At 43.9% G+C, this 22,698-nt stretch overlaps 1 protein-coding gene across 5 annotated transcripts in view; it reads right to left on the reverse strand.

The window, feature by feature from the left end:
• TRABD2A (TraB domain containing 2A) overlaps positions 1-22,698 on the reverse strand; it is a 73,151-nt gene that overhangs the window by 10,525 nt on the left and 39,928 nt on the right. For 4 of the 5 annotated variants that reach the window (XM_083593559.1, XM_083593557.1, XM_083593558.1 and 1 more), the window contains exons 3-4: positions 13,800-13,946; positions 10,305-10,479 (exon numbers count right to left, since the gene is read on the reverse strand). In XM_083593559.1, the coding sequence (XP_083449685.1) occupies positions 10,305-10,479; positions 13,800-13,946 (322 nt within the window). The remainder of the gene's footprint in view (positions 1-10,304; positions 10,480-13,799; positions 13,947-22,698) is intronic. The other variant, XM_083593560.1, reaches the window with a different exon arrangement.

Consider the following 22,698-nt stretch of genomic DNA (forward strand, 5'->3'; position numbering starts at 1 on the left):
CCTAAGCCACTCAAGAGCTTAGGAATGTGGACTGTGCTCCCTGAACAATGATGATACTTCCAGGATTCTCAATGCCCTTGTCAGCTGTAGCTTGGATTCCATCCACACTCCCATCCTTGGGATGATGTCACTATTTGAACGCAGCGGATGGAGGGAATCAGTGCTGTGGGGGACTTTCTACTCTAGGGGGCAAGCAGGGAGGGGAAGGAATCCATCCAACATGCCAGCTTCTTCTTTTTAATACACACTTTCAGCCCTGCTAGTGGCACACTATTGATTATTACATTCTGGGTCAAGTTAGACAGGATGTATAGGCAGGCAAGTTATCAGCTGCACAATTACCAAGCAAAAACAAACAACCAGGAGGAGTTATGAGATCAATCAGGACTATGTCAGTTAGATGCCGCTCCCTTCAGAGCCTTGATCCACTACAGCAGCTATTAGTCACAAACAAAACAAATCACACAACTGCCAGTTGCAAGAAACTATACTTGGTCATTACAAATCCACTTTTCTTCAGAAGAAGACCACGCACCTAGATTTCTCAATGACTAGATCCAGACCTATTTAGCTCCAAGGAGGTTTGGAATTTTGGCTGACGTGTCCCCAAGGCAAAATTGTAAATTATCATAGAATTGTGGAGTTGGAAAGGACTCTGAGGACCTAGTGTCTAGTCCACGGGTAGGCAAACTAGGGGCCGAATCCGGCCCAATCGCCTTCTAAATCTGGCCTGCGGATGGTCCGGGAATCAGTGTGTTTTTACCTGAGTAGAATGTGTGCTTTTATTTAAAATGCATCTCTTGGTTATTTGTGGGGCATAGGAATTCGTTCGTTATTATTTTTTCAAAATATAGTCCGGCCCCCCACAAGGTCTGAGGGACAGTGGACCGGCTCCCTGCTGAAAAAGTTTGCTGACCCCTTATCTAGTCCAAGCCCATGCAATGCAAGAATATGCAGCTGTCCCATATGGAGACTGAACCTTAAAGCTGCATTAAAAAAAATTCATCCTCATTAGGATAACTGTGAATGTCTGCAGGCTCCCTGTTAAGCACGCATTTGGCGACAAGTCTTTGTTTGCCTCTGCTTAGCGGTAGAAATAACTCTTTAAAGTCAATACCAAAGAATTGGTTTTCCTACTATGCTGATTTATTATCACTGTCACAAAGAGGTAACATAATGAAGGGTAGCAAATAGTATTACCCATGTTAAACAACAGCAGCATCACAGGAGACTTTTTAATAAACAATCCAATAACTGAATGATCGGGAGGTATGTGCTAGATGAGTGACTGGTGTCCCCATGAGAGGATGGATTATGTTCTCTAGCCTCATTACTCATGGCTGAATTTAACAATGTAATGCTGTCCTATAGGTGTAAAAATACATTTGCTGCATCCCTTGGGGTCCCCTGCAACTCCATGGTCCTATGATCAGCTTTTAAGCAAAGTATTATTAGTACAAACAATGTAATCTGCTCATTTGATAGCAAGTTATCTAGTAGCTGGTACAGCGCAATGATTAAAGAAACTGAACTCTAAATCAGGAAATCACACTTGCACCATAAACCTAGGAGGTCACCTTAAATAAGCCAATCCCTGTCAGTCCCCACCCCTACTTCTGCAATGCTTGGATAAGACTGACTTAATTTATGAGGCTGTTGTAACCTTTACAAGTTCGAACACTAAAACATTATATACCGTATTTTTTGCTCTATAAGACTCACTTTTCCCCTCCTTATGGAGCGAATGCAGGCTGCGCAGCTATCACAGAAGCCAGAACAGCAAGAGGGATTGCTGCTTTCACTGCGCAGTGATCCCTCTTGCTGCTCTAGCTTCTGAGATTCAGAATATTTTTTTTCTTGTTTTCCTCCTCCAAAAACTAGTTGCGTCTTGTGGCCGGGTGCGTCTTATAGAGCGAAAAATATGGTAAATGCTAATCATTTAAGTGATGATGACTTAGTTATACTACCTCTAATTGAAAATTTCCACAGAATTTCCCAACCCCACTATCGTCTGAGCATTTCCATTGCTGTACCTAGTAAGCAAACTGTGTGGACATTGAGCATGTGCTGCCACACACACACACACACACAAAATAGCAAACCCAACTCCGTGTGCCATTCCTTCAGCAGCCAACAGATCACCATCCTAATAAAAGATGGGGAACCCAAAAGTTATCAGAAGTACTAGAAATATTTAGGCAGGAGTATTAAAGGGGATTTAAAATTGAGAACTGAGCACGCTCAGTGTTTGGGGAAGGGGAGAAATGAAGGGATGGAATGGAGTATATTGAAAGAAGATGTTGCTGGCTGGCTAGAAAACTGAACAGGATATATTAGTTTTCATTTACGGTTAGCTGCCTAGGATGCCTGCTGTCAAGGGCAGAGTATAAATATTTTAAATCTATCAACTGTAAATAGATGCTTAGACGCTAAGCGAAGGCATGTTTTTTGTTCCACCTCTTTGTGCTCCTTGGAACACTGCACAGCTGTTCTTCCACCCACCCCCCAAAAAATATATATTTTAAGAACAGTTTGTCCCTAGTCAGCAGCTTATTAAAAGAGAGAGGAGAAATAAAGGCTAGATTTCGGACAGGGCATGGGTTGCAAGTTCAGCACCATTAGTTTCTACCTATGAGTTCACAGAAAACCAAAGGCACAAAGGCATGTTAACAGCACCAGAGGCCTTGACAGAAGCATCTGCTCTGTGCAGTACAGCCACTCTCCTTGAGACGCAAGCATTTGTGGAGCTCAGGGCTAAGGCTGTGTTTTCCTGTCTAATGTTGCAGTTGCAGGACTCCCTGTCCACCACCACCTGTCAGCTGCAGTGCAGACTTTGTCAAGGATTCTTGGTGTATCCTGAAGGAAAGGAGTTATGGAGGATGTCATCACTACTTGAATATTGGGAGAAGAAGGAAATCAATGCTGCTTGAGATCTCTTTACTCTGGTGGGATGCGGGTGGCATTGTGGTCTAAACCAGTGTTCCCCAACCTTGGGCCTCCAGCTGTTTTTGGACTACAATTCCCATCATCCTTGACCACTGGTCTTGCTAGCGAGGGATGATGGGAGTTGTAGTCCAAAAACAGCTGGAGGCCCAAGGTTGGGGAACACTGGTCTAAACCACTGAGCCTCTTGGGCTTGCCTATCAGAAGGTTGGCAGTTCGAATCCCCGCGACGGAGCGAGCTCCCATTGCTCTGCCCCAGCTCCTGCCAACCTTGCAGTTCAAAAGCTCGCCAGAGAAAGTAGATAAATAGGTACCGCTCTGGCGGGAAGGTAAACAGCATTTCCATGTGCTCTGGTTTCTGTCACAGTGTCCCGTTGCACCAGAAGCGGTTTAGTCATGCTGGCCACATGACCCGGAAAGCTGTCTGTGGACAAACGCCAGCTCCCTCGGCCTAAAAGCGAGATAAGCGCCACAACCCCATAGTTGGCTTTGACTGGACCTAACCGTCATGGGACGCGGGTGGCGCTGTGGGTAAAAGCCTCAGCGCCTAGGACTTGCCGATCGAAAGGTCGGCGGTTCGAATCCCCACGGTGGGGTGCGCTCCCGTCGCTTGGTCCCAGCGCCTGCCAACCTAGCAGTTCGAAAGCACCCCCGGGTGCAAGTAGATAAATAGGGACCGCTTACCAGCGGGAAGGTAAACAGCATTCCGTGTGCTGCGCTGGCTCGCCAGAGCAGCTTCATCACACTGGCCACGTGACCCGGAAGTGTCTTCGGACAGTGCCGGCTCCCGGCCTCTAGAGTGAGATGAGCGCACAACCCTAGAGTCCGTCAAGACTGGCCCGTACGGGCAGGGGTACCTTTACCTTTAACCGTCATGGGGTCCTTTACCTTTACCCAGTGCTTTTATCAGTGGGGATGCAGGGGGATGCATGCCCCTAAACATTTTGTGAATTTTGTACTTTTGTCCATTTACTGTATTTATTTTTCCTGTTCTGAACAATAAAAGGGTGGTTTTCTTGAGTCAAAATGAGAGTACCCCTAAATGTTTTTTTTTAGGGGGGAGCACTGCCTTTACCACTCTAGTGGGCACAGGGATGAAACCAGGAGAACAGCGCAATTTCTTGCTTCCCTTAGACATTCTCTCTGTTTTATGTGAAAAACTAGGGAGGCTCTTTCCTCTTTGCAATCCCAGTCGCCTAAAGCACAAAAAATATGAATTTCAGCAGACCTTCTCTGTTGCCATTCACTAGATTAAGAGGAAGTGGCTTAAAGAAGCAAAGGCACAGGTGAAGGACCATGTGATTTAAATATTTTTTGGGGGGGAGCATAATAAGTGTAGATGTCCTTAGAATCAGGGGGCTGTGCAGGGAAGCAGGTGGGGAAACTCCTGCGGGGGGGGGGGAAAGTGGGCAGATCGAGCCCCTGGCTCTCCCAACAACATATTTCTAATTTAATCTTCTACTTCCTTCTCTCCTGGCTTGATTTGGTTTCCAAAAAGTCTCAGATGGAGCTTGTTAGCAAGTTGCTTTTTCTGGAGATGTCAGGTGAATTGTGACTCAGCACTTTTCTCTTTGTGGGAGTCTAGGCTGAGTGGCCTTTCCGTGAACTCTGGAGCTCTGAATGCACTATCTGCCTCCATGAAGCATAAGCCTGCTTTTTGGGAAAGGGGGGGGGGTGCCGCTGCAACAATCCCACCATTATCATGTTGCTGCCTCTCAGAAATGGCTAAGCAAAACAGAGCTGCTGAGTTGGGCTTGTCATTCCTGCTTGTATATACAGTGGTACCTCTGGTTAAGAACTTAATTCGTTCTGGAGGTCCGTTCTTAACCTGAAACTGTTCGTACCATTTAGCTAATGGGGTCTCCCACTGCCGCCGCACGATTTCTGCTCTCATCCTGAGGTAAAGTTCTTAACCCGACGTACTACTTCCGGGTTAGCGTTTGTAACCCAAAGCGTTTGTAACCCAAGGTACCACAGTACAGTGGACGCTCGGGTTGCGAACGTGATCCGTGCGGGATGCACATTCGCAACCTGCAGCAGCCGCAACCCGCAGCAGTGCGTCTGCACACGCACGGGTTGCAATTCGGCGCATCTGCGCATGCACAAAGCGCGATTTAGCGCTTCTGCCGAAACCCGGAAGTAATCCATTCCGGTACTTCTGGGTTTCGGCAGTCCGCAACCTGAAAAAACGCAACCTGAAGCGCCTGTAACCCAAGATATGACTGTATATACTATTGATGGCGGGAGTTAAGACTGTCATTCCTCCTGGTTACATACTAGGGCGGGGGTTGTGTTTTAACAGTGTAAAATGGAAGTCTTACTTCAAGTTTTAGATGGGGGGGGGCATGTGTTACATTTTTGAAAATTCCCTGGAGGAAATGAACTGAGGTAGGACCTCTCTCATGCTTGTTTTTGTTTGTTGGTTTGGTATTTCTCATAGAGGGAAGCAAGCATGTTCAGAAAGAGCTTCTCCTACCTGCAGTCCATTCGTTTTACCACTTTACTCTGCTGTCTGTGCAGATGGACCAGCTCTTATTCCACGCCACTCGGTCATGATGGAAGTGGCACAACTTTCCTATGCACTACATCGGAGGTTTTCAACCTTTTTGAGTCCACGGCTCCCTTGACCAACTACAGTCATACCTCAAGGGCTGGTGGGCTGACTGGCAGGGCTCCATCGCCTGCTTGCTTGCCTACTCCTCAGCTCCTGGCAACCAGCTCCCCCTGGCCAGCCCCAGAGGCACCATTCGCCTGCAGAGCTTGTAGCCAGGGCTGCTGCAACAAACAGCTGTGCAAGCCTTTGGGAGGCAGAGATGCAAGTAGGTATCAGAGGAAGGGAAGGAAAGAGGGACAGAGGTCAGTGTTGCCCACGGCACCCCAGACCATCATTTGAGGCACCCCAGGGTACCACGGCACACTGGTTGAAAACCAATGCACTGCATATTCTGGGGAAAGTTGGTGAATTTGGACTGTGTTTCCTTTGAGGTTCCTCACTAGAGTCCTGAAGAACACAGCAATATGCAAACTGGCACAGCACACTCAATCTAATCAGTTTTAAGCCTGACTTCACCGATGATTGATTCTGATGCAACGTTTTGCAGTTCACAGTCCAGGTATGTCCTCGAACTGGATGCACAAGGCCAGTTCACACAGCACTGGGGAGACTGATACATGTATCCTGCTTGTTGGCCCCATGTGGCAACTCCTAATCAGAACTTAAAACGTAATACAATAGAATTTATAAAAGCAAGCCAAGACCTCAAACCCACAACCAACTAAAAACAGCAGCGGGATGGGGCCTTAAATCAGCTAAAAGGCTAGGTGAAGAGGAACTCTGCCCAGTCAAGGTAATTAGCTATAGAATTTAGGTGCCATGACCAAAAAGGCCCTGTCCCACATTCCACATTCCTAGGCCCAAACCATACAACCTTTTGATACCAGCACTTTGAATTGCACCCAGAAACAAGTCCTATACTTGCTGCTCATACAACAGCATCAGTTATGACAGCCACCATAAAAAGATAGCATGCAACTAAGACCTTTAAATTACTGGGGAAGTGGTTCCTTCCTACCTTCTTCAAATTAATTGCTTAATTAAACAATATCCTTTCCTGTAATTATTCTGCAGCAAGAGAATTAGCCCCTAGGAAATTTTCCTCTAGCAACTGAATCCTACGCACATTTACCAGGGACTGAAGTACGCTCCACTGTGTCTTACTTTTGATTACACACATGCATACGATCGCTATGTAAAAAAAAAGAGAAAGAGAGAGAAGGATCCAGAAAGAAAATGAGCACAGATAAGGGAAGGGAAATGTGAGAAAGGAGAATCAGAAGATGAACAGTGAGATTCATCAGCATCTATAAATTCATCTCGGAGACATGGAGCAACCCTCTATGTAAAACCCACCCAAAGCTTCGTTGCTCAGGGCCAAGCTAGATGTGATGATAAATATGGTACTTTGGATGCTGTGGCATTTTTATTTTTTTACACCGTTAATAACCCACCCCCACTTAACCTGATGAAAACTGGAACACCCTGCAGCACCTGTTAACAATTAGATTCAGGTTAGTTTATTTGTCTCCAGTCATCAGACCATTACAAAGCAAACTTTAATAAACAAAAGGAAATGCCTACCCATGTAAAGTAACACAGGTTTGTAATAAATACAGTGTACACAAACCAATAGCAATTACGTAAAAAATAAGCAAATGTAATATTCTGAATCTCCCTGGCATGTAAACATTTCCCAACCAAAATAACAAACAAAACCTCCTGCAATCACAGCACTTTAGTTGATGCTCTTAGCATAGCACCATGCCTTCTTAGGCCTTAATGTCAGTAATACGGTTAAACCAACTGCCTCGATCCTGCAAGTCTTGGCCTTCTAGGCCTTTAGTGGTTGTTTTAAAAATACAGTGGTACCTCGGGTTAAGTACTTAATTCATTCCAGAGGTCCATACTTAACATGAAACTGTTCTTAACCTGAAGCACCACTTTAGCTAATGGGGCCTCCCACTGCTGCTGCGCCGCCGGAGCATGATTTCTGTTCTCATCCTGAAGCAAAGTTCTTAACCTGAAGCAATATTTCTGGGTTAGCAGAGTCTGTAACCTGAAGCGTATGTAACCTGAGGTACCACTGTAAATAAATGCAATGCTTGTTTATCATGTCTCTGTAAAATACCTGAAGCAACATATAATGCCATCAAGAATGAAGACCACTTAAGGTTATAAACAAAAACGTTTAAAACCAAATATATATTTAAATCAAACTGAAATCAATTTCTTGCCTTGCTTTTCAAATGAATAAAAACACTTCCCCCGCTACCAAAAATGTACAAGAATGACTGGAGGCAGAGCCATAGCTATGGGGTTGGGGGGCTAGCCAGGGGGAAGCGTCCAGAGGGGCACCACTGAGGCGCCCAGCCTCCCTCTGTGTGTGTGTGTACGCTAATGCATGTGGAGGGGTGCTAAACTGGGTCTTCGACCCAGGTGAAATAAAGTCTACTTTTGCCCCTGCCTGGAGGTTTTATGAGGGGTAGCATTCTTCACAAGATAGGTGCCATAATCATTCGTTCTAATGAGAATAGGAGCAATAAGGCCTCCAGGAGATCTGCTGGTTTGAAGAGGAGCAAGGAAGTCCCTATGGGTCAGAAATGCAGTAACAAGCCCCTGAAGAACTAGATGAGCCTCACAGCGGTTCTCAACCTGTGGGTCCCCAGATGTTGTTGGACTACAACTGCCATCATCCCTCAGCTCTGGCCTTGCTAGCTAGGGGTGATGGGAGTTGTAGTTCAACAACATCTGGGGACCCACAGGTTGAGAAAGGCTGCTTGAAGGATTAATCAGATACCATTTACTACTACTACTACTACTGCCACCACCACTAATAATCATCATCATCATCATTCATGGATCATGCTAAAATCTTACTGGACCCTTCAGGACATTCACTAAAAACAGAGTAACACCCACATGCATTTTGCTGGTACTGTGGAATTAGAAAAGCTTCTCATGGAAACTTCACATAGCGAGAACAAGTTGGCAGTCAGAATACTAGACATGCAAGATATCCACTAAGCCACATACAAGTGTAATAAATCGTTGAGTTGACTCATCTTGGCATCTGGTAATTTGCACACACGATAGAGATTCAACACCAAACAGGGAACGAAAAGCTATCAAAGGCATTATAATCATGGCAGCAAGAAAAAAGAAAGAAAAAACAAAACAAAAACAAGAACAAATCATTTTAAAGTTCTCCACACATTTATTTAATACTCTTTTCCGGACTGGAAAAGATTTGAACAACTATTAGATGGTTTATAAATAGCAAGCCGCAGAAATGGCTAGACAGCTACATGGAAAATAATGGTTCCGTACACTGCGAAGAAGGGAGAAATGTCTTGTCTTAGTCCATTTGCATCAGAAGAAAAAGCTGGATACGAAGCAATGACTTCCAGATTTGAAGCACACAGTTAGCCAAAAGAACAGAATAGTTGTATTTCCAACATCCAGAAGAGGGGTACGTTTTTGGTACAAGTAAACAGTGGATGGTGCTATGCAAAAAGAAAAGATTTGCTTCTTGATGGCTGAAGTCACCAGAAACAGGGAACAAGTATAGTCTCTACCCAGTAGATCCCCAAAATCACATCTTTATAATCTCCCCATCAGACCAGCACTTGTGGGTATGTGGGTAAGGACAAAATATATTAGACACTTTCTGTCAGATAGTAAAACCCTTTCTCCATCTGTAAAGAGTTTAGATCTTCATTTTTTGTTAGTAGTTCACTACTTGTGTTGTTTCGTTGTTGCCAATTCTTTGTTAAAATTTATCTTTTTTCGGAAAACAAATAAATTTTGTAGAAACAGAACGAACAAGGCATGTTTCCTTGTATTCTCTCTTCCCTTACCTAAGTGAGGATTATTTATAATTTGCAGTTACAAGAACCAGGGGCATATGTCTATTATGTATAACAATGGTGTTGCAAAGGTTAATTAACTAATTGGTTAATTTGATGTTTAAAATAACATAGAACAACTCCAAAACTATAAACAATCCAATAACTTTTGATTCTTAAGGTGAGTCACACCAGTGGGAAATAATTTACTCTTAAAGCAGACACAGATGTAATTATTCAGCGCTTAGGTGCTGATTATGATTCCCCCTGCCTCCTAGAGTTCTAAGAACCTTGTTCTAAGAACACAGTCTAAAAGCATTTTTTTAAAAATGTTTTTAAATTGGTTTTTCCATGTATACATCCTCTAACAATATTTCTCTAACAATAAAAGCATTTCTTGAAACTGTTGACACTTAGTGACGCTACTGCCATTCACTCAGCCTTACAATGACACCTTGTGCTTGAGAGTAGCTCAGTCTGTAGAGCATTCAAGCCCCATGTTGGGCAAAATATCCTAGATTACTCTCCTGGTCCCTTCCAACTCTACAATTCTATGATTCCAGTTCCCCATGCCTGCTTTCTTTTCTACAGTTAGACAAATCCACAGGTCTAGATGGTAAGGGTGTGCTTTTGCTGAAATTTGAGATATGTAATTCATCTCCTGTAGCTAGAAAGGACTGCCATTCTGGATGGAAGCCCCAATGATTCAGCACATAGTGTTACAAAAATATTGTGTCTGAGCAGCATCAAGAACAGGCATAGGCAAACTTGGCCCTCCAGATGTTTTGGGACTACAACTCCCATCATCCCTAGCTAACAGGACCAGTGGTCAGGGATGATGGGAATTGTAGTCTCAAAACATCTGGAGGGCCAAGTTTGCCTATGCCTGATCAAGAAGAACAAGCCAGGCCAATGTGGCTGCCATTTGACCTTTAAAAACAACAGCAAGCAAAACGTACCTGCTCCAAATGCAAAGAAGAAACTTTTGTCTGGATACTCCTCCAGTAGATCTTTAACTCTCTTGCCCATCCTCTCATTCCGCTTGTAGATGAGCTCCTGGCGGAAGTAGTTGTCAATCTCCTGAGCCGTGATGCGTTCGTGAGGTGGCAGAGTGGAATTGATGAAATTTGGGACCTGTGTGAGAAAGGAAGAAGTACAAATTAAAAGGGAAAGGGAATACAAATAAAACGTGAATAGTAAAGCCCAACTAGATGTTATAGGAGCATAAGGCTGTGGCTAACCTGTGCCTCTCCAGATATTTTTAAGCAAGGAAATTACATGATGTAATGTCATCATCTTCAACCTTTCCTCGTACCTGTTCTGGTTTACTGGTCACCACTGTAAGTGGGCACTGAATATAATTATAGAATGGATGTGGGTCAGAAACATCTACCTAGTCCCTTAAACATGACAAGACTTCCCTAAAGAGCATGATCCATTGTAAAGGGTGCCAAGACACATAAGGCTCTAACAGCTCTTTCTTCCGAAAAAAAGGAAGAAACACAGAACAGCAGCTCCCTGAACAAGGCATTCCACATGGCACATCCAGCACAGGTTGTGTAGGGTTTGGGAGGTTAGAATTAGCACACTGCCAGTTGTCTAAGTGAGCCACAGACATAGCACGGGTTGTCCTCTCTCATCTGCTCTATAGCTTAAAAAAGTAAAGGTAAAGGACCCCTGACAGTTAAGTCCAATCGTGAACGACTCTGGGGTTGTGGCGCTCATCTCGCTTTACTGCAGACAGTTTTTCCGGGTCATGTGGCCAGCATGACTAAGCCGCTTCTGGCAAAACCAGAGCAGCGCACAGAAACACCATTTACCTTCCCGCCACAGTGGTACCTATTTATCTACTTGCACTGGTGTGCTTTCGAACTGCTAGGTTGACAGGAGCTAGAACCAAGCAACGGGAGCTCACCCCGTCGCAGGGTTTCGAACCGCCGACCTTCCAATCGGCAAGCCCTAGTCTCAGTGGTTTAGACCACAGCGCCTTATAATGCTGCAATGGTAGGTGCTTCTAACAAACAGTTGCTTCTGTATTGCAAGACGGTCTACATATAACAATATACCACTGTACTACCCAATAACTAACAGGCAAATCAACCAACCCTTGCATTTTTTCATAGGTCGCCAGGTCTGCTCCTTGTAAGGGTTGGTGGATTTTCCCTAAGCAAAGACGGGCAGGATAAAAACAGCATTAAAGAAAGAAAGAAAATGCACAGGATGCAAGGCTCTGGCGCAAGAAAGAAGCGGACCTAAAAGGTGAGGTTTACACACTGTTTGCTGCCACTGCAGAGCTCCCTCATTGCAATTCATGCAGAAGGAAGTAAGACTTGCATTGGCTGCGTGCTTTCATCCAGCCACATCCAGCATTTGCCTGCTGTTGCCAGCTCTTCCCAGAGCTAGGTGGCTCTAAAATGCAAGACTGGAAATTATCTATACGAAGACACATGGGAGAAGGCATTTAAACTGTACTGCATCGCTTATCAGCATATTGGGACTTTCCATTAGCAACCAGAGACAGCCAGTCAAGGCATAAATCAAACTGCCTTTGACCTATCCATCGCTTTGCCAGCACCCAACTGCTCATTTCTGAATATTATCTTTATTACACTGTGGCTGCTATGACTGATTCCACAGAAGCAAGCAGAACATAACAAAATACATCGAGAAAACTTTGGATTTTATTAATTGGGGAGGTTTTAATTGGGCAGATTCAAATTTGCTAGTCCGCTGTCATTTGCAATGAAATAAAACACTTTAAAATTAAAAAATTAACAGAACTTGGGGGAAAGCTATATTGTCAAATCTGGCTCCTGTGCAATCAAGAGTAGTAGAGAAAATACAAGAGAAATTTTGGGTGACAAGACTAAGTCCATTTGATGCTGAGACTAGCAAAAAGTGCAACAGGGGATTTTTTTTTTTTTAATAGGGGGTCATGTACTATCAGCTGATGCAGTCTAGTCTATTGGTCCAAGAATGCTTCCTTGAATGCTGTGGTTTTTATTCGTTTGACCTGAGCCGGACTAAACTCCTGCCATCTACCTCTACAATGCCCCACAGGGGCAAAACCGCTGACAAACACCAAGATATCTAACCATGCCACCAGCTGGCATGTTGAATCATCATCAGCTAATCAAAGGCTCTCAGCTATTTATAGGGCATTTGTGCCTTTCAAAACAAAATAAAACCTTTTTAAAACAAAGCCAGAAAGAGACAGTCAAAAAAACACATAGTCCACTTCACTCTTGGAAGCCAAGGGAACAGACTTTTTACATGTCTCCAAAGAGAGACGTAAAGAGGCGCATAACTGAACCACTTGGGAGGAAAGCATTCCACTGCTCTCAAGCCACAATCAAATAAAAGGTTCTGAACAATCTCAGTTCTCAAAAAGATGGCACTTGGAGCAGAGGCTCAGGGACTGAGAGAGCATATGGGAGGGGAAGACATTCCTCAGGATATTCAGGACACAGAGGGCTTCAAGAGGACAAAATTAGAACCTTGGATTGGTCCTGGAATCATACTGGTATAACTGGTGCTAATATCAAAACACATGCAACGTTCATCTCGAGCCATGCCTGTTTGATGAGTAGTAGTTTTTGTAATAGATGGATCTATTAGACCAGGGGTCAGCAAACTTTTTCAGCTGGGGGCCGGTCCACTGCCCCTCAGACCTTGTGGGGGGCCGAACTATATTTTTTTGGGGGGAAATGAACGAATTCCTATGCCCCACAAATAACCCAGAGATGCATTTTAAATAAAAGGACACATTCTACTCATGTAAAAACACGCTGATTCCCAAACCGTCCACGGGCCAGATTTAGAAGGCAGCTGGGCCAGATCCGGCCCCTAGTTTGCCTTCCCATGTATTAGACCACTTTCAAAGGGAGCCCCACACTGAGCACTTGAGTAGTTTATGATCTTGACATGACCGAAGCATGAATGACAGTGTACTGGTGTCCATCTTCTTGCAATGGTTCCAGCTAGCAAGAATGTGGAAGCCAACACACACACACACACACACACACACACACACACCATTTTGGAACTTATATCCGTCCCCTAACTTCACCTTACCCTTCCAAATGGTTTTTCGATACAGGTGGATCAAAGAAGAGCCAGTATTAACCCCAAGTACCAAACTGACCAAAGGTGTTAATTTTATTTTCATATAAAAAACATTCAGTGCCCTCATTATTATCACCATCCCTCCATCTTGTCTGCTTAACATATCAGAGGCAACCTTATCATGAAACAGCAGCAAAGACACTTGTAGAAGGAGAATTGTGGACTGCAATACAGACAGATAAAAAATCCACACTACTTAAAATTGCAAAAAAGGAAAGAAAAAAGTATTCCTTATAAATACTCTTATTTGTTGGGAATACAGGCTAGATAGCAGGAGAGGCTGGTCAACAGTTATGTGTGAAGCATGAGGGGACGGGGGCAAGACTCACTTGAGAAGTGTCATGATTGAAGATGATGGAGTTGAGGTCCCCACAGTTGTAATGCTTGATAAGGTCCTCTGTTGTATAAGGGATCTGCAGGCTGCCTGCTCGGAGATTCTCTTGCTGCAAAAGAGTCTGATTCAAAGCAAAGATCACCTAGGCAAGGGGGAAAGGAGGAAAAGGCAGAGTTCCCCATAAGTCCTTAAATGCATTAGCTAAGAAATATATATATAAAAGGATAAAAATCTTAGCTAAACCCTGCGTGTATCTTTAACCACCCAAACCTCCAATTCACAGAAAGATCATTTTTAACAACATGTGAAGTACTATGGCTTAACACCAATAAATCTCCTAATGACCTAACAATTAGGATGCACGAGCCATTTACTGGTATGTTGCAAGACTGACTAACTTTTTTGGAGGAAGATGTATGTGGGATGTAATCCACTGGGAGCAGTCAAGTACTGTACAATATTCCTTGTTTTCCTATGGTGGATGTTTGGTGCAGCCAGTCGAAAACTTCCTGTTTCCTCCTGGGCTGGAACATCCTTCCTTTTGCATGTGACTAGCAGTGGGCGTGACCTTACCTGTCCAGGTGATAAAAGGACAAGGCATGCTGCCACATTTTCTCTTTTTCCATCTTCCTTTCATCGTGTGAACTGCAGTGACTGTTAGCTTGCAGTCACTGGTATTATTCACCCATACATATGGGGTAGATCCACATGTATATATTTGTAACTAAGTCAGCCTTCAGGGATCCAACTGTGAACTGATATAAGTAAACTTTTATTGACTTTAAATAAGATTGTTGTGTCTTTATTCTTTTTAAGGGGGATAAAAGAGAACTTACCAGGAACATAAAATTCAGTACTGAATTGTATGATAGTGAGAGGCTTACACAAGCCTGCAACCAGCTATCTGCTGTGCGTTAAAGGGGGAATGTAAACTCTGCTAAGTCAAGGAACTTGCTAATGCAAGTTAGGAAGGATATTAATAATATATCCTCTCCTGCCTCCCTGAACATTCCCACAATGTGCACTGTATACTTCTTATGGCCGCACTATGTGTTGCTTGCAGTTGTGGGGAGATTTCTCTAGGGGGTTTTTTTCTTTGAAAGTGTTTTGTTTTGCTTTGTTTGCTTTCTTTGAAAGGCTACAGTCTTGCATTTTATTTATTTATTTATCATCATCATCATCATCATCATCATCATCACTTGAATTTATATACTGCCCTATACCCTGGGGTCTCAGGGTGGTTCAGAGCAGAACCCTATAGAAAAATAAGGGATATTTAATTCTCTCCTCCCCCCCCCGTACTAAAAACTGTTCCCCCTCCCCTCCCCAGTGCCTCTCTTACAATAACAGAGGAAAGATATTGGCACCTGTATGTAGGGATCGGTATGTCTTCCGGTGTAGGGAGGGGGAAGAGCAACTTGTAAGCAAAACCAAGACAAGGATGTAGATGTCCAAAAAGGGGGGGGGGGGTTAAGCAGACCGTCCCCTTTCACCATTACTCTGCTCATGATTGCACCCTGCCTTTTTGCTTAACATGAAAAATGACATTAATGAGAGAGGGGGGGATTTTGGTGATTAGCTGTTCACCTCAAGTTTGATTATTAGTACAAGTTTAATGCATGAGAAGTTAAAGAAGCAGTTTTAATTTGGTAGCAGCTGCGCTAGGGACAGTATTACATCAGCATATTGATTTTGACTCTTCTGTTACTAATACGTCGAATAGTTTCCCACAAAGAATACAATGTTCAGAATGCACCAGGAAATCCATTAATCAATTTGTTAATATTTTTATCTTACACCTATAGGCTTTTCTGTTCTCCACTTTTCTGTTGCATTGTGCAGTTCTCATTCCACACTAGGGCTTGCTTAAATCTAGGTATCCTTTCTAAAACGGCAATTCCGGGAGTAAGTCCCATAGAACATACCAGCATTTATGTCCAAAGGTTGTACTGAACAAACCTTTACTCAGAGGAGACCCACTGAAATTAATGCACCTAAGTTAGCCATGGCCGTTCATTTCAGTGGGTCTACTCTTGAGTAAAACATAGTTGAATATCACCCTGAGTAACCACACAAAGGATTCTGCTGCAAATAGAAGCAGAATCCCATGTAGATGAAGCCTTAGTTCACTGTATGTGTGTGCGTGTGCCATTGCAACCCGATAGCACCTACATGGGGTACAATATGGCTTATCGAGGCAATGAATAAGGTTGCAGTTAAAGAACTGATATTCTTTTACGTTCTGTAAACAGTGGTCCCTTTATGGCCGATGGATCACACAAAGCTAATAGCTGTTATAAATGGAAGGCCTTTATGCAGAAGCAAAACCTAAAAGCTTCCCAGTATAGTGTGTTCTAGCAAACGTTATCATGTTGGGCGATTGCGATACCAGGTGCAGCGTCAAACAGTGTGCCCTTTGTGAAGAGTTTATCTTTGGTACACAGTTAAGTGACCTACAGTCAAAGGCTTTCATAACAAGGGAAAATTCCAGAGCCTGTGAATTCTAAAAGGTGTTGTTGTTTTTTCCTTTGTCAAAAGGTTTTGACTAATGGAAAGGGGAGACGGAACGGATAAAATGCAAACTTAATCGAGAAGTGGGTCCCAAAAATTAACGCAGTGTCAAAAGTCCAAATCCTTAAGTTTCCTTTTTCATGATTCGCTTCAAAAAAAAAAAAATTCCAATAAGGAAAGCAACAACTTAGCATTTCTATAGTGCTTTGAGAGTCCAAGCATTTCATACACATTACCTTAACAACTGTTATATCAACTCCTTAAATAGATTAGCATTATCCTTATATTGCAGATGGTGGCTAGGGAATAACATTTTGCCTAAGGCTACCTAGTGAGGCAAAAATATGAACTGGGACTATCCTGGTTCATAGGTCAGTCAAACAAGGCCACTACACTATTCTACCTCTAAACAACTTAATTATAGCAGATAGATACTGTAGATAGATAGATAGATAGATAGATGATAGATAGATAGATAGATAGATAGATAGATAGATAGATAGATACTGTAGATAGATAGATGATAGATAGATGATAGATAGAGATAGGTAGGTAGGTAGATAGATGATAGATAGATAGATAGATAGATAGATAGATAGATAGATAGATGATAGATAGATAGATAGATGATAGATATGGGATGAGGTTAGGGATGAGGAATCCCAAAGACACAATCCCTCCCAGCTGATCCTCCAGGGGTCATATGACACCCAAGGCGTGGCCAAGACAAAAGTGGGTGTGGCCAAAGTAGGTGTGGCCACCTCCATCCCTCCCCCAATCAACAAACAGCACACATTCCCCACATTGCACACATAAAACATGTGCCACATCTGTATAATATTCCCTTCCACAGTTGCACTCCCCCCAAAAAATAAACATTATTTCACTCTGACCTACTTTCATAGGATACACCACCCTGAGCTCTTCACAGAAAGAGCAGGATTCTAAAAGAAAATGATCCTGCTCCGCAGTAGTTTGTGAACCATGCAAGATTGACCTTTGCAAGAAGCTGGCTCTGTTTAAAATGAATTAAACTAACCCTTTAGAAATTACCAGCAGAGTGGAGCAAGTCCACAAGTCTGCTGTCCCAAAAATGTTTGAATAAAGAACTTTGCAGGTTTTAATTTTGACTAAACATGCAGCATGAAAGAAGTTAGCGTGTAGAACTTAAGAACATATACTGGATTGACGTACCACACCAACTTCCGCTCCAGGATCAAACCAGACTTGGTGTTGCTACATCTGAGATCAGAATTCCAGCAGGTTTTTTTAATACAATACAATAAATTAAAGTTTAAAAAGTGCAATGGGCACATGTGTTTATAACTGGAGCAAGTGCATGTGTTTATAACTGGAGCAAGTGCATGGCATCAACTCCCCTCCTCTCAGCGATTTCCCCAGTAAAAATGCTTCCTCTGTGTATAGGTAAAAAGGTAAAGGACCCCTGGACGGTTAAGTCCAGTCAAAGGTGACTATGGGGTTGTGGCACTCATCTAGCTTTCAGGCCAAGGGAGATGGCGTTTGAATCATAGAATCAAAAGAATCATAGAATCATAGAGTTGGAAGAGACCACAAGGGCCATTGAGTCCAACCCCCTGCCAAGCAAGAAACACCATCAGAGCACTCCTGACATATGGTTGTCAAGCCTCTGCTTAAAGACCTCCAAAGAAGGAGACTCCACCACACTCCTTGGCAGCAAATTCCACTGTCGAACAGCTCTTACTGTCAGGAAGTTCTTCCTAATGCTTAGGTGGAATCTTCTTTCTTGTAGTTTGGATCCATTGCTCCGTGTCCGCTTCTCTGGAGCAGCAGAAAACAACCTTGTCCACAGACAGCTTTCCGGGTCATGTGGCCAGCATGACTAAACCACTTCTGGTGCAACAGGACACCGTGACGAGTGCCAGAGTGCATGGAAACACCATTTACCTTCCTGCCACAGCAGTACCTATTTATCTACTTGCGCTGGCATGCTTTCAAACTGCTACGTTGGCAGGAGCTGAGACAGAGCAACAGGAGCTCACTCCTTTACAGGGATTCGAACCACCAACCTTCTGATTGGCAAGCCCAAGAGGCTCGGTGGTTTAGACCACAGCGCCACCATATAGGTACCATATACACTGCTTACATTTTGCCCAATGGGCAACTGGCAGCTCTGAGGTGCATTTATTTAGGGAAATGGCACACGAGGATGAGTTAAGCTTCCTGTCCTAGTGCCTTGGTCCCAATATGAATCAGGAGTGCTGACATGTATTTAAATCCATAAAATGTAAAAATAAATAATGTATATTTTTAACTCCTTGTTTATGTATACAGCTGTGCACCTCAGATATTACTTTCTCCACCCCATGCCTCTCCAAATATAGTTTTCCTCATCTCCTTGCCTCCTTCCACACCTATCTTCTAAACCACTTTGCCTACCTGAATTGTAAACATTTCATGGCTTAGGCCTGGTTTGTACTTGCCTCTCTCACACACACCTCCTTCCCCTACCCCAAAGTGCCCTTGTGTCCCACACGAAGCCACAGCCACACCTCCCCAATGTCCCTCACTTAACATTACATTACATTACACTCCCTCCCTATATTTAACTTTCTCTCACGGCAGGTCCGCACTGAGCCTGAGCATGGCAAACACTGGCCACAAAAATGCCTACTTAACAAAAATTACAAACATGTCACATAACGCATGGGTAAGAGCACATACTAGATGTTCCCTTTGACCTAACACAACAATTTCCAAAAAAAAGATGTAGTGCAAATGGAGTTTTTCCTCAAAAGCAGCCCAGAAAATCTGTGGATGAAAAATGCACCGTGCCACTCAACTTCCCCATCATACATTTTTAAAAGGTTCCCAATAAGCCATATAATATCCTTTCTACTCCAAATTCCTCATGGACCACCCTCGAACCTACCTCCCCTACACTGGCAAATTAGAAAATAGTTCAAAAGACTGATTTCATACTATAAGATACAGAACCTGGTCTGCCTGCCCCATCCACATTTTGCATTATAATGTCGGTATTTGATTCAGTGGACCCACCGTTAAAGCAAGGTGACAACTTTGGTCTTTTAACAGAATATTCTTGCAGCTGTATAATATTCTATTTTGGGTAAGCAGAAAGTCTGAAGTCTTTCGGATAAGTACTTGGGGTGAAACTGGTTATAATGTCCTGGGACGGTGGGAAATACAACAGAATTTACAAACATTATATGCAATGCATGCCATTTCATGGTTGGGCCTTCTACAAAGAATCCAGTGTACTAATTATAGCCCCAGATGAAAAGTGGCCATCGACACATGTCCTGCATAAGCAATTCTGCAACAGTAAAGCAGATTTTCGATATTGGGAAATCTATTCCCAATAGATGTTCTGCATATAGGTAGTGCTGCTACTCGCTAACAGAAATGTGAAGGGAAGTTAGGCAAGGAAGAAGTAGTCAGCTGGAAAGTGTGAACTGACTAACCAGAATATATACTACACTTTTACAACAACAACAAAACCCCACACAACTGTTGTTATTGTTATCCCCCGAATAAACTGCACAGAATACAGATTCCTTCCCCCCGCCCTTTGCTCCCTTACACTGTGCTACATTTGTTATTCCAAAACCTTCCTGGGACTGGCTTGCAGGAAGCCAAGCCAAGTTTGTTGCCTTTTCAAAAATATTTCTCACCCCCCACCCTACCCACAACCCGAACAAGGATGCACCATCCCTACTAAAACGCATTCACACCAACATCAAAGCATCTTCTGAAAGGATGCACTGGGAGAACAAAAGTAACAACTTTATTTGAAACCTTCCCCCACAAACACACACACACACACCCCAACTCCCTATTTCCACTACAATCTCTCCCTCCTCCCTGTCCCCAATTTTTGGTAGTGTGGAAAAAATTGATTAAGCTTTGTAGTCAACATAGTGCTCCAGGCTTCATTCTCCTGGCTGAGATTTCTTCAGCTGTCAGGGCAGGGGTGGGGAGACACTTGTCCCTTTTGCCAGCATTGTTGGAGCAGCCTGCTAGGCCAAGGGGGTGGGGTATGAGAGGGTTAGAGCCCGGCAGATGCCTTTTTTGTCAAAGACAAAAGACCCCCAGCCATCCTCTCCACTTTTCATCACTTTCATCCAGGCCGGATCAAAGCACTGCTCTGCATATGAAAGGGCCCCGGCATTATGCGCCTCAAATTAGCCTATCGCCACCCCGCTAGCCTCTGAGGCCTTTCAACAAAAGCTCCCACATCTGTTCCATCCGATCCGTTTGCCTCATCTTCTCTCTCTAGCTCAGAGTGTGTTGTGTGTGTGTTTGTTTCTTCCCCACCCTCCGTTTGGAAAGCAATTCAGCTCCCTGAATTATAGTTCAGGGAGAGAAGGTCTTCCTCTCCTCTCGGCTGTTTTTAATAGTCTCTAGGGATCCTTTCGACCTGCCGTACTCACTCGAGCCACTCACGCTGTGGGTACTCTGGCACAATGGATCCGTTTCTGCACTCGCCTTTCTTCACCTGATGCAGGAGACTCGGGCGCCGAATGTTGCAAGCGAAGGCCGCTAGCCCTGAATCAAAGCGATCCTCGAATCAAAGGCAGGGTGGCTATGAAAGTCAATAATCCTCTTTTGTCATGGTAATGGTTCGTGCCAAGCACTGAGAAGAAAAGCGGGACTCTCTGCTTAGATGCTGTGCACTTCCTTAGATGTGCTACGCCGGCCTCTCAGCTGCTTTTGAAGCCCTGCTCAAAGCCTATAACCTGAACTTTCCTCAGACCCTGCGAAGACCCACCCAGGGCACAGATACAGGGGAAAGGGCCAAGCAAGATTTCAGAGCGGATCCCTTTTTTTAAAAAAAAAAAAACTTCATGCGCCATGGGTATATATGGATGCTACACCGGAATTTGCAGTCTACAATTCACAAATATATTTATCGAATTTTTACCTCCTGCTGAAAGGTTTTGTGCGCTTGGCTCTCTAAAACGGAATGAAGGGCAGCGTCTCACTTTATATGGCATATAGGATTGCTGTGGATAAAATGGGACTTCCCACAGTAACTACATAGATGTGAGTGAACAATTGTGGTAGCCCCTCGGTTGGTTGGCGTGTGGTGCTGATAATGCCAAGGTTGCAGGTTTGATCCGCATACGAGACAGCTGCATTGCAAGGGGTTGGACTAGATGATCCTCAGGGTCCCTTCCAACTCTACGATTCTAGGATACACATGTTCTCACTGTACGTACATGGTTTGGGGGCCCTGACTGGACCAGCTCTCCAAGGGCACATATACAGTTGCTTAAGGATGCATATTGTCAATCACTCTTTTCATATTTGCTGCCCGAGACACTCAGGTATGCCAAACCAAATGAGACTGTTACATAAACATGTAGAGACACTCTCTCTGAGAATTCTGTGGAGGTTGTACAAATACAGTGATACCTCGGGTTAAGAACTTAATTCGTTCCGGAGGTCCGTTCTTAACCTGAAACTGTTCTTAACCTGAGGTACCACTTTAGCTAATGGGGCCTCCCGCTGCCGCCGCACCGCCGGAGCACGATTTCTGTTCTCATCCTGAAACAAAGTTCTTAACCCGAGGTACTATTTCTGGGTTAGCGGAGTCTGTAACCTGAAGTATCTGTAACCTGAAGCGTCTGTAACCCGAGGTACCACTGTACGCAAGATCACCCCAAATCTTGCAAGCCAATCCCTGGAATACAGCTGCACATAACAGCATCATGTACAAAATAAGAAGCAAGACTTTACATTTTAAGCCCTCTTGTTCTATGTTTACTCATTAAGCCAAACTGGCAGAAAAGCAAGATTATCTTGCATTCAATTTGAACTAAGAAATTGCTTTCCAGAGACATATTTATTTTTATGCACCCAAATTTTTTAAAAATGCATGATTCAATTTCCAATGCACATTAAAGCACAGAAGTAATAGGTGAGTTGTTATCCTCCTGTTTATGTATTTATTCCATTTTACCCTCACCCTTTAGCCCTAAAATGGGGACGTCCAAGTAGAGGTTAGCCCACCTTGCATATAGAGGGTGAGCGGGCAAATTGTTTTTTTCCTCCACTGCCAACACTGTCCCCAAAGTTCAACACATTCTCTACAGGAGGCAATGGCAGCCATTTCATTTATACAAGGAAAAGTCATGGGGTACAACTCAGGGGAATCATAGATGGGTCCAGAGCTCCTCTCTGCCCTCCAATGGCTGCATCAGACGGCCGGGCTGCCCCCGCACATGCACCCCGGGTACCGACAACCACCGCTACACCACTGGAAGGATGTTAAACCTGCCTCAGTAACAGCAATATCTGGTGCAGGGCTGTCTTAAGCATATCCGGCGCCGTGGTGCAAATATTCCTCCGTTTCCCAGGACCTCCCCCGTTTCCCAGGA

The sequence above is a fragment of the Podarcis filfolensis genome, assembly GCF_964270895.1.
Source record: "Podarcis filfolensis genome assembly, chromosome: 17".
NCBI lineage: Eukaryota > Metazoa > Chordata > Lepidosauria > Squamata > Lacertidae > Podarcis > Podarcis filfolensis.